We start from the raw sequence: 27820 nt of genomic DNA, 5'->3' as shown, positions 1-27820 counted from the left end.
TAAATATAAAGTATCAAACAATACTCTTTTTTGTTACTTCCAACTAAGAGCTTATTTAAGAGAAAAATTAGGTCAAACAATGTTATTGCCGAAATCTAATGAAATAGAAACTTTAATTCAAAAAGGAAAGATTAAAAAATTTATTTCTTATATGTATAACTTGATTCAAAAACAGGCAATTAAACAAGGAGTCCATAAGTCAAGACAAAAATGGGAAAGTGACTTGAATATTAAAATTGAAGAAACAAATTGGTCAAGACTATGTCTTGATAGTATGACAAATACAATAAATGTCCGGTTAAGATTAGTGCAATATGACTTTTTACATCAATTATATATTACACCACAAAAAATAAATAAATTAAACCCAAATTTATCCGATCAGTGTTTCCGATGTAAACAAGACCTCGGTTCTTTTTTACATTCTACTTGGTCGTGTTCTAAAATTCAACCTTTTTGGACAAATTTAAGAGTTTAATTGGAACAAATTATTGGAACACAACTTCCACATAATCCAATATTATTTTTACTAGGCGATATTGAAGGGATAAAACTGAAACCCAAATTGAATAAATATCAGAAAGAACTTATAAAAATTGCATTGGCAGAAGCCAGAAAGGCTATTGCAGTTACTTGGAAATCGGATTCATACTTAAGTATAGATCATTGGAAGAATGAAATTTCCAACTGTATTCCACTTGAAAAAATTACTTACAATTTAAGAGATAAATATGAAACATTTTTGAAAATTTGGCGCCCTTATTTACAAAAGACAGGATTAAATATATAGGTGCTCCGAAGATGAAATAATTGGTTATTTGGGGAAATAAATAAATATATATACTAAAGTTATTACGAACTCCATGGAGCGTGTGGGGATCCTCCGATATCCAGGCAGTCTTTCTTTCTTTCTTTCTTTTTGATATAGGGATGTTAGTGGGGAGGGGTTAAGGGGAGGGGGGTAGGGTATATATAAATTTTTTTCTCATATATTTTCTTTTATTTCTGTAATTATTTGAAAACTCAATAAAAAAAGTTTAATAAAAAAAATAGGAATAAAAGACAGGTGTGGGAAGACACACCAGTGGACACTGACCGAGTGTTGTGCACCCACAGGAAGGTGGGGGCTTCGAGGACCGAAACGGGAGATCGGTCACAAAGCTCACAGTGTGACGGCAGGGCCGGTGGGGACTTGTGTGTGTGTCCACTCACACCAGAGTGACGAGTCCACCTCAGAAGAACGGTCTGGCTGAGGATGGAGGGGTCATAACCGAACGACCACAACGGAATCAGAATACAACAGAAGGTTTGCTGGCTGCAGCTGCTCAATCTCTCGCTCGCTCTCTCTCTCCCCAACGACTTACAATACAGCATCCGCAACTACCTCAGCACATATGAACTGAACTCTATCTTCTCTTATAATTCATTTACCCCTAGACATTGATAGAGCTTGTTTATTATTATTGATTATTGTTCCTACACTTCTAGGTTTATTACTGCTAACGTATTTGATATGTATATTTGCATTTTTGATACTGTATTGTGTAGTTTACTAATAAACACTTTTGGTTTTCGGTACCACCAGACTCCAACGGATTCTTCTATTTCTGCTGGTCTGTAAACCCAGTTACGGGGTACCTAACAGTTGTAAGAGAGATTTGTAATCCAAAGGCGTGTGTTGTGAGAAGGCAATTACGTCAATATTCCAAAATAACAATAGCAGTAGGTTTTATCTCCGAAGTTGTTCCACTCCACACACGAAGTGTCACCGACAGGGATCTTCAACGAATATCCTTTCAACACAAGTGGTACCACACCTGAATTCAGCTACGGGTCATCCCAAGGTGGTGGCCACAGGATACAATTCCACGTATGGATTATCACCAACAGTAGCTGATCACTGAGGTACCATCTTCAAATGGTAAAACTACCAGGCCAGGATTATCACACACAGGTAGATTCCACAACGTTACCTCAAACAAACAACTGTGATAGCCACTTATCCAGTTCCACGATATACGAAATAACCCCAACAGTGATTTGCCACAGAGGTGCCTTTCTTCAGTGAACTACCACACCCAGACAAAGGGTAAACACACACGTGGTATTCACAAAGGTTTCCCCCTCACTACAGAACCCACTCCTGTGGATTAACTACATGACGGTCACACCCTCGTATTCGAATGGAACTCAAACTCACACTCACAGGCTACAGAGGAGAGTCCAAACAGTGACCCCTTTGTCACGAGGTTTCTTCTGTTTCAAACCTTCCTCTCCCCTCTTCTCTTCCTTTAAGTCACCGAATGTGACCACAAAAAGGAGACCGACTTCTGTGGTAAAGTTATCAACCCAGGCGAGGGTTGGACACACTGATAACTTCCCACTGGTCACTCCTTTTCTAGACTGCGAGAGCCATCGATCGGTTCTCCTGATCGATCCTCCAAAACCCACCTTTCTGTGGGCAGAACAAAACTCTCCGAATCTGTGTGTGTCCGGCTAACAACCAGCTGACCTTGTATTTCTCCAAGCACGCTGAACACCAGCTGTCCATCAAATAACACCGCCCTCGGTCACCATGGCGACCCACGAGCTGCTCGTTGTCTCTCTCTGTAAGAACTCACAAGCAGGCAGTGTCCTTGTATATTCAAAACAAGCTTTAGAGTTCAGATAAACACCATCTCAAGGCAGGCTTCGTCCCTCTCTCTCTGTCACAGCACAAACAGTGTCCAAAAGTCAGTCTCATTCCCCCGACATTTTAAAGTGCTAGACCACAGAAAATATGAACCCTAGGGGTACATAACAGCAGCGTGTTTACACTTGCTCACAGTTTGCTTCACTTAAGCAAAGACAGTCACAGACACACAGACAGACGGAGAGAAAGAACGAAGATGGAAGGTTCAAAACAAAGGACCCAGTGGCCAAAGGTCACTGTTTCCACTCTCCTATGCCCAGAAGGGTGGGTTGATTACTGATCCAGCGTATACCGAATGTGTGATTGTCACTTTGTTTGATCCATAGGGGTGGATCTTTCAGTCTGGGGATATCCTGTGAAGACCACTTGTGCTAACCCTTGCCTGGGTGTGGCAATTCACTTGAAGAGGGTAAACCTGTGACAAATCACTGTTGGTGATAATTCGTATAATCCATATGGGGACTTTGTTGAAATATCCCGTGGCTACACTTTTGTTAACCCTTAGCTGGATTTGGGTGTGTTATGTGGTAAACACTTGTGAGAAGGGATATTCTGTGGAAATCACTGTCGGTAATACTTTGTGTGTTGGATCTGGATTGGGAGACCTTGTGGAATCTACCTGTGACTTAACCCTTGCCTGGCTGGTAGTTCCCTTTGAAGACGGTACCCCTGTGATAAGGTACTTTTGGTGATAATTCGTATGTGGATTTGAAACGACGATGGATAAGACCTATGGCGACTGTTATCCTGTTTCACCACCGTGGAATTTGTGGAATTCGACGCAATTGCCTTCTCTCGACATTCACCTTGGATTACTAATATCTCTCTCTCATCATTTATTCAGTGGATGAACTGAACTTCCATACTTTTCCATCTCAGAACTTTAAGCTAGGTATTCCCTGAGCTCAATGGTTTGGGGGTTACATTTACACATCTGTACACTCAGAACACTGTTAACTTTTGATTATTTTGCTTAAGTTGTTATATTATAAGAAGATACTAATAAGATAGTGGTTTTAACATCAAAACCAGACTCCGGGTGCGGTCCATTGCTGCTGGTTCATTTGAACCATTACAGATACGTAACAGTGGTGTTCGTGTTTGTCTTTGAGAGGGCTCACCCCAGCATCCAGGGGCCCCCATGTTAACACCTTTCTGTCTCTGTGTCACACCTTTGCCAGACAGGTAGAACTAGGGACCTGCTGGGTTTGTGCTGAAATTCAGCAGCATGTAAAGCTATGATTCCAATGTCAGTAATCCCGCTCAACCAGAGTGAGGAACTGTCAGCCTGGGATTTCTCGGGGAAGTGAGGTGAGGAACTGTTGTCCAGTCAGAGGTGACTGTGGCTGTCAGTGTTTTGAGGGATGGTATCTCAGACCCCCACCAAACGGAACTTCCTATACTGGGATACATGCATCCTGACCATACTTGCAGATGGCCAGCAGCGGAGAGGAATAACTGAGACTGATTGATTTTGGATGATCACTTTTCTCTCCTATGGAGTAGCCCGGAATTCACAACAGATAATCAATTTCACTTCAGCCCTTGAGGAGCTGCCCACAATACTGCAGGGGCCCAGATGGAAACACAGGCCCAAGTAACAGAAATATCCACTGAAATGATTGCAATCCGGCAAAAAGTCCTACAGAATCGTAAAGCTTTAGACTCACCAAACTTTCTCCTGACTGAATCGCTGGATTCTCCAAGTTAGATGGGTTCTCTCCAGTTGATGCTCTCAGTCCTCGGGCTGGTTCACTTGTTGCTGTTCCCTAGTCTTCAGTCGCGGTTTGCTTCCAGTTGGGGTTTTTCTTCCAATAGATCTGTCACTGCAACTCTAACTTTAACATGAAAGGTAATGAAGCACATGAACAATAAAAAGGAGAACCAATATTTCTGCTTAATGTTACTAAGAACAAAACTCACTGAAATTTAAATGTTGAAGGCAAATATAATGATCTCAGTGAACAATCTTTTACTGTCCCTCAGACGACACAAAACGATATGGGATAAGCAGGAGCCATCATTCAATCATGGTGAGACATAAGACACAGGAACAGAATTGGGTGATTCGATCCATCTGGTCTGCCCCTCCACCCAACCATGGCTGATTTTTATTCCAGCACCAAATTCCTGCCTTCTTCCTGTAACCCTGAAACTACTCAGCAATCATGAGTATAGTAATCTCTGTCATAAACATACCCAAATGGCAGATTCTGTGAAAGAAGCGAGGCGAGGCCGCCAGTTCATCCCCTCCCCCCTCAGGTTTCAGCGATCCCCGCCCCCACCTTTCATTCTCCAGTCCTGCCGGACGAAGACTTTGGCCGGTGATGCACTCTTCCCCTGGACGCTGCCTGGCCTGCCGCGTCGCTCGCTTTTCCAGCATCCGCATCTCTTGCTTGAGTTGGGGAAAGTTTACGGGACTCAGTTCGGGACCGGCTTCAGTACTCACCGAAGGGAAATTGTTGGTGTCACCCGGCAGAGAATGATCCGTCCCCGGATAACCGCCCCAAGGGGCAAGGATCCCCTCGCAATCCAGAACCCACCGCCGAACCACCTCCACAAAGAACGACCACCGACCACCCCGGCCCGCGCATGCGCGAAGCCGTCACACGTCATCCAGGTGGTAGGCGGGGCCTCGCAAACACTGCGGTCGGCACCCGGCTTAATGGTGCATTACCGCCACCTTCTGCTCCGGAGTATGCGATGCACTCACAGTCTTTACCCTAGTACCCTATTTCTGTTTATCCATCATATCCTATAAAAAAACCCCTGTGCCCCTTAAGAAAGCTAAAAATACCCTGACCTGTGTTCTCTCACCCATGCCCAGCAACCCTTTTTATGTGAATTGCTGCACCCCCAATTCCCTTAGATTAATTCTCATCATCTCTCTCTGTTTCCCATACTTCCTGCAACCCAGAACTACATGTTCTACTGACTCCTCTTCCTGACATTCCTCACACAGTCCTGTCTGGTGTTTCCCTATTAATTTCAGTGTTTGGTTTAGTGCACGGTGCCCCAGCCTTAACCTAGTCCACACAATTTCCTCTCTTCTGTATCTACTTCCTACCCTAGTACCTGCAACACTTTTTTGTATTTGATATAAATACATCCCTTTCCCCTCCTTGTCCCATCTTGCCACATTTGGTTAATTTTTCCCCGATTACACACTTAACCTCTGCTTTACTGATACTAATGTGTATTTCTATATTTTCTTTCTTTATTGCCCTCTTTGCCAACTCATCCACCCTTTCATTGCCCTTCACCCCTACATGAGCTGGAACCTATAGAAATTTAACCTGACCTCCCTGATTTGGAACTCTTGTGACTGACTGAAAGACTTCATGAGGTACATCTTGCCGGCTGTTTGAGTGAGAAGACCTTAAACTTGCCAGTACTGAAGATGAATCTGAGCATATCAATGCTTTGACTAGTTTAGATTTCTCCCCCCATCACAATGCAACCAACACTGCCATCATCTCCACTGGACACACCGCTAACTTATCAGATGTTCTTCTGCTGATTGCAATTGCTTTTGCTGGTATAGCCACCCCAAACCCTGTCACTCCTGTTTCAGGTTCCTTAGCACCATCTGTATAGACCTGAGTATAATCACTATACTTTTCCATCACATGACAGTTAAATGCACTTACCAAATCAGTTTTATACTTTCCTTTCCTTTTTCCCTCTAACAAATGCCAGTCTACGTCAGGCCATACCAGCTTCCATGGAGCTACAACTGGATAAACTACTGAAGGACTTATCCTTAGATCAAACACTCCACATGATCTAGCAATACCATTCCCTACCCGACTAAAGTTTTCCCTCTGAAACCTCCCATTTTCCCAGGACTCCTGCAACACTCCTTCAGCAGGGTGAGAATCATTGTGTCCCTGAAAAATTAACCTAGTAGTTTGCCATCAATTGCATCCTTATTAATTCCAAAGGCATTATTCCCATTTCTACCTGCAGGGCTGATACTGGTGATGTTTTAAAAGCCCCACTGCACACTCTCAAAACCTGAGCCTGAATCACATCCAGTTTCCTTATAAGAGACCTGGCTGCTGATCCAGATGCTACACTTCCATAATCCAACACAGATCTTACTAAAGCCACATACATTCTCTTCAATGCTGAACAACTTGCTCCCCATTCCCTACCAGTCAAACATCTCATCACGTTTATTACTTTTTTACATTTCTCCTCAACTTTCCTGATATGATCTGCCCATGTTAATCATGAATCAAATATAACTCCCAGAAATTTAAATGATCCAACCCTTTCCAATTCAATCCCATACATCCTTAACTTCTTCCCTACTTCAATTCTTTTCCTAGTGAAAAATACAGTTTGAGTTCTTTCCACTGAATATCTACATCCCCAATCATAACCCCACTCTACCACTTCATCAATTGCTCCTTGTAGTTTCCTGATTATATGCTCCGTGTTCCTGCCTCTTTTCCACAAGGCCCCATCATCCGCAAACAGTGACCTACCTATATCCACTGGTACCTTTGTGAAGACATCATTGATCATGATGATGAAAAGTAACGGGCTAATCACACTACCCCGAGGTATGCCATTTCCCACTGTGTACTGTTTTGATCATTCTGATCCAATCCAAACTTGAATTTTTCTACCAAACAAAAAATCTTTAATCCAATTAAAAACTCTCCCCCCAACCCCCATCTTGTGCAGTTTAATTAATAATCCTTCCTTCCACATCATATCATAGGCTTTCTCAATGTCAAAAAACACTGCAGCTATTGATTCTTTATTTGCCTGGGCCTTTCTTATTTCAGTCTCTAACCTTATCACTGAGTCCATGGAATTCCTTCCCTTCCTCAAACCACTCTGATAACTTGCCAGCATTCCTCTCTTCTCAAGATCATACGATAACCTTTCAGTTATCATCCTTTCCATTACCTTACATATACTTGATGTTAGTGCTATTGGCCTGTAGCTAGTGGGTTATGACGGATCCTTGCCAGGTTTCCTTATTGGAATTACTACTGCTTCTTTCCATGCACTTGGTAATCTTCCCTCCTCCCACACTCTGTTGTAAAAATGCAGTAACTTCAAGAGTGCTCCTTCTCCTAGATTTTTTAGCATAACGTAGCATATTAGATCTTTCCCTGGGGAGGTTGGTCTCGATCTCTTTATTGTTCTCACCATTTCTGCCAAATTAAATGGATCATCAATTATATCATCTGTTTCTTTCCTCCTGTTTATCGCACCTGGGTATTGACTCATTGTTCTTTCTCTTCTCCTTCTCCCTTCTTTAGACAAATTTTCTGAACTATGTATCTTTACAAATGACTTAGCCATGATCTCAGCCTTATCCCTGCTGGAGACAGCTGTTTCCTCCTCAGATATCATTACTGGATACTCCCAATCCCTTCTATCTCCCCCCATCCTCTTAATCATTCCCCATACCTCTCCCACAGGCGTTGTTCTTCCTATTTTGTTGCAAAAACTCCTCCAACTTGTCCTTTTAGCTTGACGTATAGTTCTTCTCACCATTGTCTGTGCCTTCTTATATTGAATCAAATGCTGCATATTTTGGGTTCTTCTAACTGGCCTGAATGCTCTATTTCTGTTTTTTACAGCCTGACAACTTTCCTCTGTCCACCATGGTACTAGTTTTCTATTCATCCTATTTTTATTCCTGGGTATAGATCCTTCTACTGCCATAATAATTGCTGAAGTCACCTGACTGTTTAATTCATCTATATCTCCAGAAATGTCAATCTTTGTCAATGCTTCTTCACTTAACTTCTGGAACTTACCCCAATCTGCTTTTCCAATCACCCATTTTGGGATTCCACCACCTGGTCTTATTTCAACTCCTTCACCCACTGAACATAAAACTGGGTAGTGATCACTGCCTACTGTTGAAGCAGTCCATACTCCCCAGTTACTGATGCCAGCCAACACATTAGACACTAACGTAATATCTAATACCGACTCAGTTCCTGTTGTTATGTTTATCCTTGTTCCTCTACCATCATTCATACACATCAAATCCTTTTCTTCCATCAAATCTTCACTTCCCTTTCCATTTGAATCTGTAATCGGATCCCCCCATATTGTGCTATGAGCATTGAAATCTGCACACCACACTACTTTGTCTGTTTTGTCCTTGTATCCTCAGTATGCTATCCAAATCCAACCTTTTACATGGATTGTAGTAGTTAATTATAATCACTGACTCCTCTCTCTCCCATATTTCCATCACTATGTATTCCTGATTGTCTCCTTTTTCTAGTACTCTATACGGTGTACCTCGCTTGATTAACATAGCACAACCCCCTCCTCCCCCTAGATTTCTATCTTTCCTTGTCATTGTATACCCATGTACCACAAAGTCTAAAGCTGGTTTCAACCAAGTTTCCTGAATACACACTACATCCAGTTTTACAACCATTTCCTTAATACATTCCTTAAATTCCTGGCCATTGGCCGGTAAACTCCTTGCATTCCATTGCAAAAGAATCACCATAATGAGTACTAACCGACGTATGACACTTCCTGGCTTGACTGATTAGTGAGGTTCTCCCTCACTTCTTCCCATGTTAGTCCTACTAACCCTAAATGGTTCACTGCTGCTTTGACCACCAGCTGAATTTTGTCACTTTTTGACTTTATCTATTAATGACTCCTGCAATGAATGTTACTAGAGTTTTTTTTCCCCCCACATAAATCCTGTCATTTACTCTTCACTGCATCTCTTGCATCCCTATTGCTCTCTGGTCATTAGGAGCATTATTCTGTTCTCTTGACATTCTTACAGCTTCTGCATAAGTGATCTTTCTTTTCACTCTTTTATTCTCCCGTCTCATAACCTCACACCCTCTATACGCCACATTATGAGCTCCTCCACAATTACAGCATTTTGGGTGCACTCCTGTTTCCATATTCATGATCATCCCCACATCTAGCACATCTCCTCTGCCTTTTACAGTTTTTAGCTATGTGTCCAAACCTTTCACAAATATAACACCTCAATGGCTTTGGCACATATACCCTTACTGAGTAACTCATGAAACCCAGGAACCCTTTCCTTGGCACTCTTTCTTCTTCAAATTCAATCAATACTGTTTCACTTCCCTTTTTCATTCCCTCCTTTGTTGTTTTCAGTCTTAGAACATTAATTACTTTCCCCCCTTTGATATTCCTCTTCAACTCCTCCATGTTTATACACACTGGTACACCCATGATCACTCCTTTACAACCACCATTTCGTGCTCCCACCCTCCCTGTATATTCCACATTGCATTTTCCTATCTCTTTTAGCTTGAGTGCTTTCTCAAGTTGTTCCTCATTCGCACATCTTACCAATAGGTTGCCATCATTAAGGAGTTTTTCAAATACTATTTCCCCTATCTTATTTGCCAGAGTTATTGTTAGCACAAACAGGTTAATTTTCTTCATGTGTCCTTGTGCCTTCTCATTAAACCTAGTTATGACAACACCTCCTCTCTGAGCTTGTTCATCTTCCTCACTTTCAGAACTCTCTCCTCTGTCATTTCTTATTCTTTTATTCCCTTTGTCTCGGATTTCATTCATCCATCCCCTCACTATCTCCTTATTACCTTTATTTCTCCCTTCACAATAACCATTTCTCCCCAGCTGCCTACCTCTGATCCCAAATCCCTATCCTGCTCCTTCTCCACTCTCTTTCCCTCAGCCCTCACCTTGACTGCCATTAGCAGACCCGGGCAACCCACTCCCAGCAAGTCCCGCTCCTTTCCCACTTTCTTTCCCTCAACAAGTTCCAAACCACACTCACACATGCACCAACGGAGTTCAGAGTCCGCAGCGCTGCCCGGCCACCTTACTCCGAGCCTGAGGCCGCCCAAACCAGCAGATGCTGCAGATCTGTGGCAAAACGGGATCACGTGACGGTGGCGTGTCTCCCACGCGACCTGGTGACTCTGCTTCTCGCCCCTCACACGCCACCCGACCACCTTACTCCGAGCCTCAGCCCTTCCTCAGGCCACCCAAACCAGCAGATGCTGCAGATCTGCGGCAAAACGGGGTCATGTGACGGTGGCGTGTCACCCACGCGACCTGGTGACTCTGCTTCTCGCCCCTCACACGCCACCCGCCCCACCGCCGCATTTCCCCACATTAATTCATTACTTCCCACATTATTTCACCAGATACATTTTTAATTTTCCCTCTGTATCTTCCCCGTCCCCATCCCTCCACCTCCCTGGGTCACAGTTACGGGTTCGATACGCCTTGCTTTGCTGGGTGAGAAGCTGACAGTGATGCAGGTGGATGCTTCCCTGGTGTCATGGATTATTGATTACCTGACTGGCAGACCACAGTACGTGCACTTACAACACTGTGTGTCAGACAGAGTGGTCCGCAGCACTGGGGCTCCACAGGGGACTGTCCTGTCTCCCTTTCTCTTCACCATCTACACCTCCAACTTCAACTTTGCAGGGGGATGGAACCAGAGTGCCAGAGTAGATAGTGGAATGGGGGTAAAAATAAATGATGTTAGTAGTTCATGCAAAGTCATATATAGTAAGGTTGTGTGTGGTGGTAACAATCTTCTGAGGTGTGTATATTTCAATGCGAGGAGTATTGTGGGAAAGGCAGATGAGCTGAGGGCCTGGATTGACACATGGAATTATTACATTGTAGCCATTACTGACACTTGGCTACAGGAGGGGCAGGACTGGCGGCTCAATGTTCCAGGGTTCTGATGTTTCAGAGGGATGAAGGGTGGGAGGGGGGGTGATATTGCTAGTCAGGGAAAATGTTACAGCAGTGCTCAGGCAAGACAGATTAAAGGGCTTGTCTACTGAGGCCATATGGGTGGAGCTGAGAAACAGGAAAGGTATGACCACATTAATGGGTTGTATTCTAGACCACCCAATAGTCAGTGAGAATTGGAGGAGCAAATCTGCAGAGAGATAACAGACAACTGCAGGAAACAGAAAGTTGTGATCGTAGGGGATTTTAATTTTCCACATATTGGTTGGGACTCCCAAACTGTTAAAGGTCTTGATGGGTTAGACTTTATGAAATGTGTTCAGGAAAGTTTTCTAAATCAATGTATAGATGTACCAACTAGGGAGGATGTAATATTAGATCTCCTATTAGGAAATGAGTTAGGGCAGATGATGGAAGTGTGTGCAGGGGAACACTTTGGTTCCAGCGATCATAACGTCATTAGTTTTCTACTTGATCATGGATAAAGATAGATCTGGTCCTCAGGTTGAGGTTCTAAACTGGAAAAAGGCCAAATTTGAAGAAATGAGAAAGGATCTAAAAAGTGTGGATTGGGACAGGTTGTTCTCTGGCAAGGATGTGATCAGTAAGTGGGAGGTCTTCAAAGGAGAAATTTTGAAAGTGCAGTTTGTATGTTCCTGTCAGGGTTAAAGGCAAAACGAATAAGAATAAAGAACCTTGATTCTTGATACACCTAGGGATATTGGAACTCTGATAAAGAAGAAGAGAGATGTATAACATGTATAAGTAACAGGGAGGAAATAAAATGCTTGAGGAGTATAAAAAGAGTAAGAAAATGGGTTGGGGATCCCTTGTTTCCCTTTCAGTTCGAATTTTAGACTGACGTTCCTGCCCTTCTCTCGTATCTAGGCCGGCCTTGGTTTGCTTACGTTGTTTTTCCTGCTCTCATTTTCGGCATCCATCCACCCATTCACTCTCCGCTTTTAGCATCTCCCAACCTTTGGCGTTCCTCTATCCCTTTGTCACATGCATTATTCCTCCAACTTGCTAATAATATACTGTTCCACTTCACATCTGTCATTTCCTTCCATTCCCTTTTCAACAATTTCCACTTCTTTCCACATTGATATTTTTCCATATCAAATTTACTGCTTGTTCTCATGATTTAATATCCCAGGGTCCCCCCCACCCCCAGTGACCAAATTTTGTTCTCCAATTTCTTATTCAGCCCTGCACTCAACATTCGCAAATCGTTTTCCTTTGCTGGATAATTCTCACACGTATTGTGTAGGGCTGCTCCGGGCCCACTCGTATCAATCGACTACAATCGACCCATGTTCTCTAAGTAATTTACCTGGCACAAAGCCTCCCGCTCAATTAACAACCAGATAAATTTACCCGGCTGGCACCTCCTGCTCAATTGATAAATTTACCCAACACGTTTGCCTCCTGCCCACTTGGTTAAATTTTACCTACCTTATACAAGTCTCTCGACAGATTCTTTCCTGATTCCATCAAGGTATGTGATCGGCATTGGGCGAGGGACCGTACCTCCAAAGGAACCAACAGAGAGCGACAAAAGGTAAAATACCGATTGGGTGCCCGGTCGGTCTCTGCAGTCCCCAGAGTGGTCCAGCCGCTTCCTCAGCCCGTCTGCTTGGCACTCCCTACATTGGAATCCTCCTCTGAAGTGGGAGGGAGATCAGCCAGATGTCACGGTGCACATCGGTACCAATGACGTAGGGAAAGAGTGAGGAGGTCCTGAAGAGTGAGTATAGAGAGCTTGGTGGAAGTTAAAAAGCAGGACCTCGAGGGTGGTAATCTCAGGATTGCTGCCTGTGCCACGTGCCAGTGAGGGTAAGAATAGGATGCTCTGGAGGATGAACACGTGGCTGAGGAACTGGTGTAGGGGGCAGGGTTTCAGATTTCAGGATCATTGGGACCTCTTCTGGGGCAGGTGGGACCTGTACAAGAGACACAGGTTACACCTGAACTACAGGGGGACCAATATCATTGCAGGGAGGTTTGTTAGTGCTATTCGGGGGGTGGGGGGAGGCATTTAAACTAGATTTGCAGGGGGACGGAACCAGAGTGCCAGAGTAGATAGTGGAGCGGGGGTGAAAATAAAGGATGTTAAAGTTTCATGCAAAATCACAAATAGAAGGGTTGTGTGTGGTGGTAATAATCTTCTGAGGTGTGTCTATTTCAATGCAAGGAGTATTGTGGGAAAGGCAGACGAGCTGAGGGTGTGGATTGACTCGTGGAATTATGACATTGTAGCCATTAGTGAAACTTGGCTACAGGAGGGACAGGACTGGCAGCTCAATGTTCCAGGGTTCCATTGTTTCAGACGTGATAGAGGCAGAGGGATGAAGGGTGGGAGGGGTGACATTGCTAGTCAGGGAAAATGTTACAGCAGTGCTCAGGCAGGGCAGGTTAGAGGGTTTATCTACCGAGACCATATGGGTGGAGCTGAGAAACAGGAAAGGTATGACCACATTAATGGGTTGTATTCTAGACCACCCAATAGTCAGTGAGAATTGGAGGAGCAAATCTGCAGAGAGATAACAGACAACTGCAGGAAACATAAAGTTGTGATTGTAGACGATTTTAATTTTCCACATATTGACTGGGACTCCCATACTGTTAAAGGTCTAGACAAGTTAGAGTTCGTAAAATGTGTTCAGGAAAGTTTTCTAAATCAATATATAGTGGTACCAACTAGAGAAGATGCAATATTAGATCCCCTATTAGGAAACGAGTGACCGAAGTGTGTGTAGGGGAACACTTCAGTTCCAGTGATCATAACACCATTCGGGTTGAAGTTCTAAACTGGAAAAAGGCTAAATTTGAAGAAATGAGAAAGGATCTAAAAAGTGTGGATTGGGACAGGTTGTTCTCTGGCAAGGATGTCATTGGTAAGTGGGAGACCTTCAAAGGAGAAACTTTGAGAGTGCAGAGTTTGTATGTTCCTGTCAGGGCTAAAGGCAAAACAAATAAGAATAAGGAACCTTGATTCTTGAGGGATATTGGAACTCTGATAAAGAAGAAGAGAGAGATGTATAACATGTATAAGCAACAGGGAGGAAATAAGATGCTTGAGGAGTATAAAAAGAGTAAGAAAATATTTAAGAAAGAAATCAGGAGGGCTAAAAGAAGACATGAGGTTGCTTTGGCAGTCAGGGTGAAGGGTAATCCTAAGAGCTTCTACAGGTATGTTAAGAGCAAAAGGATAGAAAGGGATAAAATTGGTCCTGTTGAAGATCAGACTGGTCAGCTATGTATGGAACCAAAAGAAATGGGAGAGATATTAAATGTTTTTTTTTTGCATCTGTATTTACTAAAGAAACTGGAATGGAGTCTATGGAAAGAAGGGAAACAAGTAGGGAGGTCATGGAACTTATACAGATTTAGGGAGGAGGAGGTGCTTGCTGTCTTGAGGCAAATCAGAGTAGATAATTCCCCAGGATCTGACAGGGTATTCCCTCGGACTTTGAGGGAGGCTAGTGTTGAAATTGTAGGGGCCCTAGCAAAAATATTTAAAATGTCGATATCCATGGGTCAGGTGCCGGAGGATTGGAGGACAGCTCATGTAGTTCCTTTGTTTAAAAAAGGCTCAAAAAGTAAACCAGGAAATTATATGCCAGTATTTTGACATTGGTCGTATGTAAATTATTGGAAGGAATACTAAGAGATAGGATCTACAAGTATTTTGATAGACAGGGGACTTATTAGAAACAGTCAGCATGGCTTTGTGCGTGGTAGGTCATGTTTAACCAATTTATTAGAGTTTTTCGAGTAAATTACCAGGAAAGTGGATGAAGGGAAGGCAGTGGATGTTGTATACATGGACTTCAGTAAGGCTTTTGACAAGGGCCCGCATGGGAGGTTAGTTAGGAAGATTTAATCGCTAGGTATACATGGAGTGGTAGTAAATTGGATTAGACATTGGCTCAATGGAAGAAGCCAGAGAGTGGTAGTGGAGGATTGCTTCTCTGAGTGGAGGCCTGTGACTAGTGGTGTGCCACAGGGATCAGTGCTGGGTCCATTGATATTTTTTCATCTATATCTTTGATCTGGATGTTAATGTGGCAAATTGGATCAGCAAATTTGCTGATGATACAAAGATTGGAGGTGTAGTGGACAGTGAGGAAAGTTTTCAAAGCTTGCAGAGGGATTTGGACCAGTTGGAGGAATGGGCTGAAAAATGGCAGATGGAGTTTAATGTGGACAAGTGTGAAGTATTGCACTTTGGAAGGTCAAACCAAGGTAGAATATACAAGGTAAGTGGTAGGACACTGAGGAGTACAGTAGAACAGAGGGACCTGGGAATACAGATACATAATTCCCTAAAAGTGGCGTCACAAGTAACCATATAACCATATAACAATCACAGCACGGAAACAGGCCATCTCGGCCCTCCTAGTCCATGCCGAACTCTTAATCTCACCTAGTCCCACCTACTCGCACTCAGCCCATAACCCTCCACTCCTTTCCTGTCCACATACCTATCCAATTTTACCTTAAATGACACAACTGAACTGGCCTCTACTACTTCTACAGGAAGCTCATTCCACACAGCTATCACTCTCTGAGTAAAGAAATACCCCCTAGTGTTTCCCTTAAACTTCTGCCCCCTAACTCTCAAATCATGTCTCTCGTTTGAATCTCCCCTACTCTCAATGGAAACAACCTATTCACATCAACTCTATCTATCCCTCCCAAAATTTTAAATACCTCGATCAAATCCCCCCTCAACCTTCTATGCTCCAATGAATAGAGACCTAACTTGTTCAACCTTTCTCTGTAACTTAAGTGCTGAAACCCAGGTAACATCCTAGTAAATCGTCTCTGCACTCGCTCTAATTTATTGATACCTTTCCTATAATTCGATGACCAGAACTGTACACAATATTCCAAATTTAGCCTTACCATTGCCTTGTACAATTTTAACATTACATCCCAACTTCTGTACTCAGTGCTTTGATTTATAAAGGCCAGCGTTCCAAAAGCCTTCTTCACCACCCTATCTACATGAGACTCCACCTTCAGGGAACTCTGCACTGTTATTCCTAGATCTCTCTGTTCCTCTGCATTCCTCAATGCCCTACCATTTACCTTGTATGTTCTATTTGGATTATTCCTGCCAAATATAGAACCTCACACTTCTCAGCATTAAACTCCATCTGCCAACGTTCAGCCCATTCTTCTAACCGGCATAAATCTCCCTGCAAGCTTTGAAAACCCACCTCATTATCCACAACACCTCCTACCTTAGTATCATCGGCATACTTACTAATCCAATTTACCACCCCATCATCCAGATCATTTATGTATATTACAAACAACATTGGGCCCAAAACAGATCCCTGAGGCACCCCGCTAGTCACTGGCTTCCATCCCGATAAGCAATTATCCACCACTACTCTCTGGCATCTCCCATCTAGCCACTGTTGAATCCAATTTATTACTCCAGCATTAATACCTAACGACTGAACCTTCTTAACTAACCTTCCATGTGAAACTTTGTCAAAGGCTTTGCTGAAGTCCATACAGACTACATCCACTGCCTTACCCTCGTCAGCATTCCTCGTAACGTCTTCAAAAAATTCAATAAGGTTTGTCAAACATGACCTTCCATGCACAAATCCATGCTGGCTACTCCTAATCAGATCCTGTCTATCCAGATAATTATTAATACTATCTCTAAGAATACTTTCCATTAATTTACCCACCACTGATGTCAAACTGACAGGTCTATAATTGCTAGGCTTACTTCTCGAACCCATTTTAAACAATGGAACCACATGAGCAATACGCCAATCCTCTGGCACAATCCCCGTTTCTAATGACATCTTAAAGATCTCCGTCAGATCTCCTGCTATTTCTACACAAACTTCCCTCAAGGTCCTGGGGAATATCCTGTCAGGACCCGGAGATTTATCCACTTTTAAATTTCTTAAATGCGCCAGTACTTCCACCTCTTTAATTGTCATAGGTTCCATAACTTCCTTACTTGTTTCCCACACCTTACACAATTCAATATCCTTTTCCTTAGTGAATACCAAAGAGAAGAAATCATTCAAAATCTCTCCCATCTCCCTCGGCTCCACACATGGCTGACCACTCTGATTCTCTAAGGGGCCAATTTTATCCCTCACTATCCTGATGCTTTTAATATAACTGTAGAAACCTTTTGGATTTACTTTCACCTTATTTGCCAAACCAACCTCGTATCTTCTTTTAGCTTTTCTAATCTCTTTCTTAAGATTCCTTTTACATTCTTTATATTCCTCAAGCAATTCCTTTACTCCATGCTGCCTGTATCTATTGTAGACATCCCTCTTTTTCCAAACCAAATTTCTAATATCCCTTGAAAGCCATGGTGCTTTCGAACCTTTAACCTTTCCTTTCAACCTAACAAGAACATAAAGATTCTGTACCCTCATAATTTCACCCTTAAATGACCTCCATTTCTCTATTACTTCTCTATTACTTTAGTAGATAAGCTTGTAAAGAGAGCTTTTGGTACATTGGCCTTTATAAATCAAAGTATTGAGTATAAGAGTTGGAATGTAATGGTGAGGTTGTGTAAGACATTGGTGAGACCAAATTTGGAGTATTGTGTGCAGGTTTGGACACCTAATTATAGGATATTAATAAGGTTGAAAGAGTTCAGAGAAGGTGTTACTGGGATTTGAGAAACTGAGTTACAGAGAAAGGTTGAATAGGTTAGGACTTTATTCTCTGGAGCATAGGAGAATGAGGGGAGATTTGATAGAGGTGTATAAAATTATAATGTGTATAGATAGAGTGAATGCAAGCAGGCTTTTTCCACTGAGGCCAGGGGAGGAAAAAAAAAACAGAGGTCATGGGTTAAGGGTGAAGGGGGAAAGTTTAAAGGGAACATTAGGGGGGGGGACTTCTTCACGTAGAGAGTGGTGGGAGTGTGGAATGTGCTGCCAGATTGAGTGGTGAATGCGGGCTCACTTTTGACATTTAAGAAAAACTTGGACAGGTATTTGGATGAGAGGGGTTTGGAGGGATATGGCCCAGGAGCAGGTCAGTGGGACTAGGCAGAAAAATGGTTTGGCACAGCCAAGAAGGACCAAAAGGCCTGTTTCTGTGCGGTAATGTTCTATGGTTCTATGGTACTGCACAGAGTCTTGTCATCTTCAGAAGTTTTATGATGACTCTGCCATAGTTGGATGCATTAGCAAGGGAGATGAGGCTGAGTACAGGGCTACGGTGGGAAACTTTGTCCTATGGTGTGAGCAGAATCCTCTGCAGCTTAATGTGAAAAAGACTAAGGAAGTGATAGTGGACCTGAGGAGGGCTAAGGCACCGGTGACCCCTGTTTCCATCCAAGGGGTCAGTGTGGACATGGTGGAGGATTACAAATACCTGGGGATACGAATGGACAATAAACTGGACTGGTCAAAGAACACTGAGGCTGTCTACAAGAAGGGTCAGAGCCGTCTCTATTTCCTGAGGAGACTGAGGCCCTTTAACATCTGCTGGACAATGCTGAGGATGTTCTACGAGTCTGTGGTGGCCAGTGCTATCATGTTTGCTGTTATGTGCTGGGGCAGCAGGCTGAGGGTAGCAGACACCAACAGAATCAACAAACTCATTCGTAAGGCCAGTGATGTTGTTGGGGTGGGACTGGACTCTCTGATGGTGGTGTCTGAAAAGAGGATGCTGTCAAAGTTGCATGCTATCTTGGAGAATGACACCCATCCACTCCATAATGTACTGCTTAGGCACAGGAGTACATTCAGCCAGAGACTCATTCCACCGAGCTGTAACACTGAGCATCATAGAAGTCATTCCTGTGACTCCTGTCATTCCTGCCTGTGGCCATCAAACTTTACAACTCCTCCCTTGGAGTGTCAGACACCCTGAGCCAATAGGCTGGTCCTGGACTTCTTTCACTTGGCATTATTTACTTATTATTATTTAATTATTTATGGTTTTATATTGCTATATTTCCTCACTATTCTTGGTTGGTGCGACTGTAACAAAACCCAGTTTCCCTCGGGATCAATAAAGTCTGTCTGTCTGTCTGTATTCCTTCCCAGTCAGACACACATTTGAGACCCAAACTGGAAATGTGCAGGATTCATTTAAATCAGTCTATGTTTATAAACACTAATTTCTATTCACATTTCTCCAGAGCCTCACTGGACAAGAACACTGAAACATAAAGTGAGAAATAGCGGCAAGTGGCCATTCAGCCCCTCTAACCGTCAACAATATGACGGCTGCTCTCCCATCTCAGCCACGTGTTTCTGCCCGTTTCTCATTTCCTCGATCCCTTCGGACTCCACACATCTGCCGACCTCTGTTTTATGTGAGGACGATCACCGAGTCTTCACCGCCCTCAGCAGTGGGGATTTATAGACATTCACCACCCTCGAAGTGGAGACATTTCCCCTCATCTCAGTACCGGACAGTGCACCTCCTTTTACAGAGACTGGGATCCTTGGATCAACCAGTAATGATGTTGTGCATTTCAATGTGTTCACCTCTCAGTCCTCGATTCTCTAAATGAAAGGGTTATCGCATTTGATCTTTCTTCATATGATGACCCACCACTCCAGGGATCATTGCACTCTCTATAACAAATACTCTCTAACCTCTTTATTAATCCTCTATGTAATTAATTTCCATCTTCTGCAGCCTCGTGTTGCCCCAACCAGTCACCCCCACCCCGTCACTATTTCCACCTTCCCACCTCCCCCCTCACCTGGATCCACCTCTCACTCCCCAGCTATTGCCCCATCCCCACCACTCACCTCTTTTCTCTATTTCCCGTCCACTCTTAGTCCAGAGGGAGGGTCTCGGCCCGAAATGTTGACGGTTCATTTCCCTCCACCGAGGCTGCTCGACCCACTGAGTTCCTCCGGCAGTTTGTTGTTTGATCCCGTGACCCGTGTTAGTATGGGGAGAGGGATTTTACACCATATTCCAGCTACAATCTCAACAAAGCCCAAATAATTGTCACTTTGCCCGGACCATTGGCCCCGCTTGCAGGTCAACCGTCTGCCGGTGTTTGCCCCCCCCCCCCGGTGTGGTGAATCCCGTCAGGTCAGACATTTCCACAGATGAGACCCTCCTCTCCCCACCGGGACAAACATCCTGTCAGCATCTCTCACACCACCCTTTCAATTATATCCCTCCTCTCCATCCCTCCTTCCTCATCTGGGATCCCTCCCTCTCCGGGGAACCGGTATCGAACCAATGGGCCGAGTGGTTCCCTCCTACCTCTCAGCGATACATCAGACTCCGGCCACAGGAGACGCTTCACAAATGCCCCCAACTTCCCTCGGAGGGAAAAGGAAATAAATCAAAAAACGGGTCAACACACACAAAATGCTGGTGGAACACAGCAGGCCAGGCAGCAGCTATAGGGGGAAGCAGTGTCGATGTTTCGGGCCGAGCCCCTTCGTCTGGACTAACTGAAACGTCGACAGTGCGCCTCCCTGTAGATGCTGCCTGGCCTGCTGTGTTCCACCAGTTTTTAGTGTATTGTTGTTTGAATTTCCAGCATCTGCAGATTTCCCTGTAGATGCTGCCTGGCCTGCTGTGTTCCACCGGCATTTTGTGTGTGTTGTTGTTTGAATTTCCAGCATCTGCAGATTTCCTCGTGTTTGATCAAAAAACGGGAGGTTTACTTTGTGATAGGTTCCTCTTTGACGGGGACATCAGTACGGGAGCAGGAGGCGCTCCCAGCGGGGGTAACGCCTTCTCGGCTGGTCCGCCTCCACTATTGGGTCGAACCAGTGATTGACATGGCCTCGCACCAATGCGAGCAGCGCTGCCCCAAAACCCTCTGTTGACTGTGGGGCTTCACGTGATCCGTAGCTCAGCCGTAAAACCGACCAAGCTCGAGCACAGCGGCGCCTGTGTGACGCAAGGCACTGTGCACGTGAGGGCAGATCCCGGGATGGCGAACACGTGCGTGACGCGGGCTGGTGGGGATGGGGGGGGGGCGGCGCCTGTGTGACGCAAGGCACTGTGCACGTGAGGGCAGATCCCGGGATGGCGAACACGTGCGTGACACGGGCTGGTGGGGACGGGGGGAGGGGCGCCTGTGTGACGCAAGGCACTGTGCACGTGAGGGCAGATCCCGGGATGGCGAACACGTGCGTGACGCGGGCTGGTGGGGACGGGGGGGCGGCGCCTGTGTGACGCAAGGCACTGTGCACGTGAGGGCAGATCCCGGGATGGCGAACACGTGCGTGACGCGGGCTGGTGGGGATGGGGGGGGCGGCGCCTGTGTGACGCAAGGCACTGTGCACGTGAGGGCAGATCCCGGGATGGCGAACACGTGCGTGACGCGGGCTGGTGGGGATGGGGGGGGGGGCGGCGCCTGTGTGACGCAAGGCACTGTGCACGTGAGGGCAGATCCCGGGATGGCGAACACGTGCGTGACGCGGGCTGGTGGGGATGGGGGGGCGGCGCCTGTGTGACGCAAGGCACTGTGCACGTGAGGGCAGATCCCGGGATGGCGAACACGTGCGTGACGCGGGCTGGTGGGGACGGGGGGAGGGGCGCCTGTGTGACGCAAGGCACTGTGCACGTGAGGGCAGATCCCGGGATGGCGAACACGTGCGTGACGCGGGCTGGTGGGGACGGGGGGAGGGGCGCCTGTGTGACGCAAGGCACTGTGCACGTGAGGGCAGATCCCGGGATGGCGAACACGTGCGTGACGCGGGCTGGTGGGGACGGGCGCCTGTGTGACGCAAGGCACTGTGCACGTGAGGGCAGATCCCGGGATGGCGAACACGTGCGTGACGCGGGCTGGTGGGGATGGGGGGGGCGGCGCCTGTGTGACGCAAGGCACTGTGCACGTGAGGGCAGATCCCGGGATGGCGAACACGTGCGTGACGCGGGCTGGTGGGGATGGGGGGGGGCGGCGCCTGTGTGACGCAAGGCACTGTGCACGTGAGGGCAGATCCCGGGATGGCGAACACGTGCGTGACGCGGGCTGGTGGGGACGGGGGGAGGGGCGCCTGTGTGACGCAAGGCACTGTGCACGTGAGGGCAGATCCCGGGATGGCGAACACGTGCGTGACGCGGGTTGGTGGGGACGGGGGGAGGGGCGCCTGTGTGACGCAAGGCACTGTGCACGTGAGGGCAGATCCCGGGATGGCGAACACGTGCGTGACGCGGGCTGGTGGGGACGGGGGGCGGCGCCTGTGTGACGTCACCAGTGGGCTCTGGTATGTACAAACACCATAATAGAGAACAACGTTAATAACGGGTTTCATCACCGAATCCAGTGTTGTGTGATGTAAAGTCCCCTGTTATGTGTCCGGCTGTGCCGTGTTGTTGGTGGAGTGGGCAGCGTGGGGTTTGTCTCGATTCGGGTCACAACACCAGAATGGCCAGCGGGGTCCACACACAGTCAACAGAAAGCGTCTCTGTGGTGAACTATGTGCCTGTCGGGACACGCCCCCTGCTGACTGCTCCTGTGGCTCCTCCCACAGGCCCCTGTGGACACGCCCCCTGCTGACTGCTCATGTGGCTCCTCCCACAGGCCCCTGTGGACACGCCCCCTGCTGACTGCTCCTGTGGCTCCTCCCACAGGCCCCTGTGGACACGCCCCCTGCTGACTGCTCCTGTGGCTCCTCCCACAGGCCCCTGTAGACACGCCCCCTGCTGACTGCTCCTGTGGCTCCTCCCACAGGCCCCTGTGGACACGCCCCCTGCTGACTGCTCCTGTGGCTCCTCCCACAGGCCCCTGTGGACACGCCCCTGCTGACTGCTCCTGTGGCTCCTCCCACAGGCCCCTGTGGACACGCCCCCTGCTGAATGCTCCTGTGGCTCCTCCCACAGGCCCCTGTGGACACGCCCCTGCTGACTGCTCCTGTGGCTCCTCCCACAGGCCCCTGTGGACACGCCCCCTGCTGACTGCTCCTGTGGCTCCTCCCACAGGCCCCTGTGGACACGCCCCCTGCTGAATGCTCCTGTGGCTCCTCCCACAGGCCCCTGTATAAAGGAGGTCTGAGGCCTGACGCTCGGCCTCAGTCTCCAGGACATTGTATGATAGACACTCACTCCTGGTTCCTTCTTCCAGTCAATAAAAGCCGATATCTCGCCTTACGTCTCAGTGTGAGTTATTGATGGTGCATCACTCTCTTTCCTGCAGTTTTGTCTCCTGGTAAACTCAACACCCTGACAATGTGGACCATAGATACCCCTTCCTCTCAGAGTCAGGGGATCATTCAGACAGCTGATCGCTGAGAGGAATTACATTTATTGGTCATTAACGTTCGCCCAGATACGTTTGGATGGATTTGATGTGGAGTTCGGGGGTGTCACATTGAAAGGACAACTCTCTCCGTTGTCCGAACAGTCTTTCCAGCTGAGGCAACAATTAACAGTTTACTTCCTCTCACATTTCATCCCTCTCACCTGCTTTTCACCTCTCCCTGGGTCCACTCCTCCATCCCTTTCTCCTATAGTCTAATCTCCTCTCCTTTTCGATTTTTCCCTCCTGCTCCTGAGCTTTCCCACCTACCTGGCTTCAACTATCATCTTCGAGCGAGCCTTTTCCTCACCCGCCTCGTTTTCATTGAGATATTTCCCCCTTCCTTCTCAGTCCTGAAGAACGATCTCAACTGGAAACGCCGACTCTTCTAGATAGATACTACCTGATCTGCTGGGTTTCTTCAGCATTTTGTGAGTGTTGCTTTGGATTTCCAGATCTGCAGACTTCCTTGGGTTTGTGATTTATTCTCCGTTGTCACTCCAGCCAGCGGAGGCGCTGCGGGGACCCCCGGGCGGCGGAGGCGCTGCGGGGACCTCAGGCCGGCGGAGGCGCTGCGGGGTCCTCAGGCCGGCGGAGGCGCTGCGGGGACCTCAGGCCGGCGGAGGCGCTGCGGGGACCCCCGGGCGGCCGAGGCGCTGCGGGGACCCCCGGGCGGCCGAGGCGCTGCGGGGACCCCCGGGCGGCGGAGGCGCTGCGGGGACCCCCGGGCGGCGGAGGCGCTGCGGGGACCTCAGGCCGGCGGAGGCGCTGCGGGGACCCCCGGCCGGCGGAGGCGCTGCGGGGACCCCCGGGCGGCGGAGGCGCTGCGGGGACCCCCGGGCGGCGGAGGCGCTGCGGGGTCCTCAGGCCGGCGGAGGCGCTGCGGGGTCCTCAGGCCGGCGGAGGCGCTGCGGGGACCTCAGGCCGGCGGAGGCGCTGCGGGGACCCCCGGGCGGCGGAGGCGCTGCGGGGACCCCAGGCCGGCGGAGGCGCTGCGGGGACCCCAGGCCGGCGGAGGCGCTGCGGGGACCCCAGGCCGGCGGAGGCGCTGCGGGGACCTCCGGGCGGCGGAGGCGCTGCGGGGACCCCAGGCCGGCGGAGGCGCTGCGGGGACCTCCGGGCGGCGGAGGCGCTGCGGGGACCCCAGGCCGGCGGAGGCGCTGCGGGGACCCCCGGCCGGCGGAGGCGCTGCGGGGACCTCCGGGCGGCGGAGGCGCTGCGGGGACCTCCGGGCGGCGGAGGCGCTGCGGGGACCCCAGGCCGGCGGAGGCGCTGCGGGGACCCCAGGCCGGCGGAGGCGCTGCGGGGACCCCAGGCCGGCGGAGGCGTTGCGGGGTCCTCAGGCCGGCGGAGGCGCTGCGGGGTCCTCAGGCCGGCGGAGGCGCTGCGGGGACCCCCGGCCGGCGGAGGCGCTGCGGGGACCCCAGGCCGGCGGAGGCGCTGCGGGGACCCCCGGCCGGCGGAGGCGCTGCGGGGACCCCAGGCCGGCGGAGGCGCTGCGGGGACCTCCGGGCGGCGGAGGCGCTGCGGGGACCTCCGGGCGGCGGAGGCGCTGCGGGGACCCCAGGCCGGCGGAGGCGCTGCGGGGACCCCAGGCCGGCGGAGGCGCTGCGGGGACCTCAGGCCGGCGGAGGCGCTGCGGGGACCCCAGGCCGGCGGAGGCGTTGCGGGGACCTCAGGCCGGCGGAGGCGCTGCGGGGTCCTCAGGCCGGCGGAGGCGCTGCGGGGACCCCTGGCCGGCGGAGGCGCTGCGGGGACCCCAGGCCGGCGGAGGCGCTGCGGGGACCCCCGGCCGGCGGAGGCGCTGCGGGGACCCCAGGCCGGCGGAGGCGCTGCGGGGACCTCCGGGCGGCGGAGGCGCTGCGGGGACCTCCGGGCGGCGGAGGCGCTGCGGGGACCCCAGGCCGGCGGAGGCGCTGCGGGGACCCCAGGCCGGCGGAGGCGCTGCGGGGACCTCAGGCCGGTGGAGGCGCTGCGGGGACCCCAGGCCGGCGGAGGCGCTGCGGGGTCCTCAGGCCGGCGGAGGCGCTGCGGGGACCTCCGGGCGGCGGAGGCGCTGCGGGGACCTCCGGGCGGCGGAGGCGCTGCGGGGACCCCAGGCCGGCGGAGGCGCTGCGGGGACCTCCGGGCGGCGGAGGCGCTGCGGGGACCTCCGGGCGGCGGAGGCGCTGCGGGGACCTCCGGGCGGCGGAGGCGCTGCGGGGACCCCAGGCCGGCGGAGGCGCTGCGGGGACCCCAGGCCGGCGGAGGCGCTGCGGGGACCCCAGGCCGGCGGAGGCGCTGCGGGGACCCCAGGCCGGCGGAGGCGCTGCGGGGACCCCAGGCCGGCGGAGGCGCTGCGGGGACCCCAGGCCGGCGGAGGCGCTGCGGGGACCCCAGGCCGGCGGAGGCGCTGCGGGGACCCCCGGCCGGCGGAGGCGCTGCGGGGACCCCCGGCCGGCGGAGGCGCTGCGGGGACCCCAGGCCGGCGGAGGCGCTGCGGGGACCTCCGGGCGGCGGAGGCGCTGCGGGGACCCCAGGCCGGCGGAGGCGCTGCGGGGACCTCCGGGCGGCGGAGGCGCTGCGGGGACCCCAGGCCGGCGGAGGCGCTGCGGGGACCCCCGGGCGGCGGAGGCGCTGCGGGGACCCCAGGCCGGCGGAGGCGCTGCGGGGACCTCCGGGCGGCGGAGGCGCTGCGGGGACCTCCGGGCGGCGGAGGCGCTGCGGGGACCCCAGGCCGGCGGAGGCGCTGCGGGGACCTCCGGGCGGCGGAGGCGCTGCGGGGACCCCCGGGCGGCGGAGGCGCTGCGGGGACCCCCGGGCGGCGGAGGCGCTGCGGGGACCCCCGGGCGGCGGAGGCGCTGCGGGGACCTCCGGGCGGCGGAGGCGCTGCGGGGACCTCAGGCCGGCGGAGGCGCTGCGGGGACCTCCGGGCGGCGGAGGCGCTGCGGGCACCTCCGGGCGGCGGAGGCGCTGCGGGGACCCCAGGCCGGCGGAGGCGCTGCGGGGACCCCAGGCCGGCGGAGGCGCTGCGGGGTCCTCAGGCCGGCGGAGGCGCTGCGGGGACCTCAGGCCGGCGGAGGCGCTGCGGGGTCCTCAGGCCGGCGGAGGCGCTGCGGGGACCCCCGGGCGGCGGAGGCGCTGCGGGGACCCCAGGCCGGCGGAGGCGCTGCGGGGACCTCAGGCCGGCGGAGGCGCTGCGGGGTCCTCAGGCCGGCGGAGGCGCTGCGGGGTCCTCCGGGCGGCGGAGGCGCTGCGGGGAACTCCGGGCGGCGGAGGCGCTGCGGGGACCTCCGAGCGGCGGAGGCGCTGCGGGGTCCTCCGGGCGGCGGAGGCGCTGCGGGGAACTCCGGGCGGCGGAGGCGCTGCGGGGAACTCCGGGCGGCGGAGGCGCTGCGGGGAACTCCGGGCGGCGGAGGCGCTGCGGGGAACTCCGGGCGGCGGAGGCGCTGCGGGGAACTCCGGGCGGCGGAGGCGCTGCGGGGTCCTCCGGCCGGCGGAGGCGCTGCGGGGTCCTCAGGCCGGCGGAGGCGCTGCGGGGACCTCCGGGCGGCGGAGGCGCTGCGGGGTCCTCAGGCCGGCGGAGGCGCTGCGTGGACCTCCGGCCGGCGGAGGCGCTGCGGGGACCTCAGGCCGGTGGCAGGAATGTCGGCAACCTCCGTCGACACGCAGACGCACTGCGGGAGCTTCCGGCTACACGCAGGCGCAGTGCCGACCCCAGGTGCTGCGACGGCGGTGATGGAGTCCTCTCCGATTCTGAATATGCTCCCCCGCCAGGTTTCACCTGTTCAGGATCTTTCATGAGGCTAATGTCCTAAGCAACGGCAATGGGGTAGTAGATTTCCCGACACACGATGATAGACCTGATCCTGAGATGGGAAGCTGCGGGGGGGTAAGAGCCCCAGCGGGAACTCCGGGGTCTGACACGACGGAGGTGCGCGCTCCCGCGCGGCGAGAGAACGTTGGTCCGTTGGAAATTTGGACCAATGAGCTCTGCCGCCTCCGAGGACGTGATCAAATACCGTTCCCGGAGGGCAAGAAGTGCGTTTTTGCCTCCGAGTGTAACGGAAAGCCGGTACTGCTCTCTCGATATGGTGCTGATGCCGTTCCCAGCGCTTGTCCTTTGTTTCTACATAACTGCTGGTGAGCATCTGGTTGTCAGATAATTAACAGAGCGGTGGGTG

General features: G+C 50.7%; 2 protein-coding genes across 9 annotated transcripts in view; one reads left to right on the top strand and one right to left on the bottom strand.

The window, feature by feature from the left end:
* The window catches only part of LOC132401288 (zinc finger protein 214-like), a 1156463-nt gene that overhangs the window by 34159 nt on the left and 1094484 nt on the right, over positions 1-27820 (bottom strand). For 6 of the 8 annotated variants that reach the window (XM_059983378.1, XM_059983382.1, XM_059983381.1 and 3 more), the window contains exons 1-2: positions 5142-5297; positions 4363-4530 (exon numbers count right to left, since the gene is read on the bottom strand). The exons of 1 other annotated variant lie outside the window; for it this stretch is intronic. The gene's annotated coding sequence lies outside the window, so the exon portion shown is untranslated. Of the gene's footprint in view, positions 1-4362; positions 4531-5141; positions 5298-27820 lie in introns of those variants that run through there. One more of the 8 variants, XM_059983383.1, reaches the window with a different exon arrangement.
* Positions 21207-27820, top strand: part of LOC132401384 (collagen alpha-1(I) chain-like) — a 43952-nt gene continuing 37338 nt past the window's right edge. Inside the window, exons 1-2 of the mRNA XM_059983509.1 lie at positions 21207-21375; positions 24162-27413. Coding sequence (XP_059839492.1) covers positions 21207-21375; positions 24162-27413 — 3421 coding nt within the window. The remainder of the gene's footprint in view (positions 21376-24161; positions 27414-27820) is intronic.

This window comes from Hypanus sabinus, chromosome 10 (genome assembly GCF_030144855.1).
Source record: "Hypanus sabinus isolate sHypSab1 chromosome 10, sHypSab1.hap1, whole genome shotgun sequence".
Classification (NCBI taxonomy): Eukaryota; Metazoa; Chordata; class Chondrichthyes; order Myliobatiformes; family Dasyatidae; genus Hypanus; species Hypanus sabinus.
This window is presented reverse-complemented; position numbering and strand designations above follow the sequence as displayed.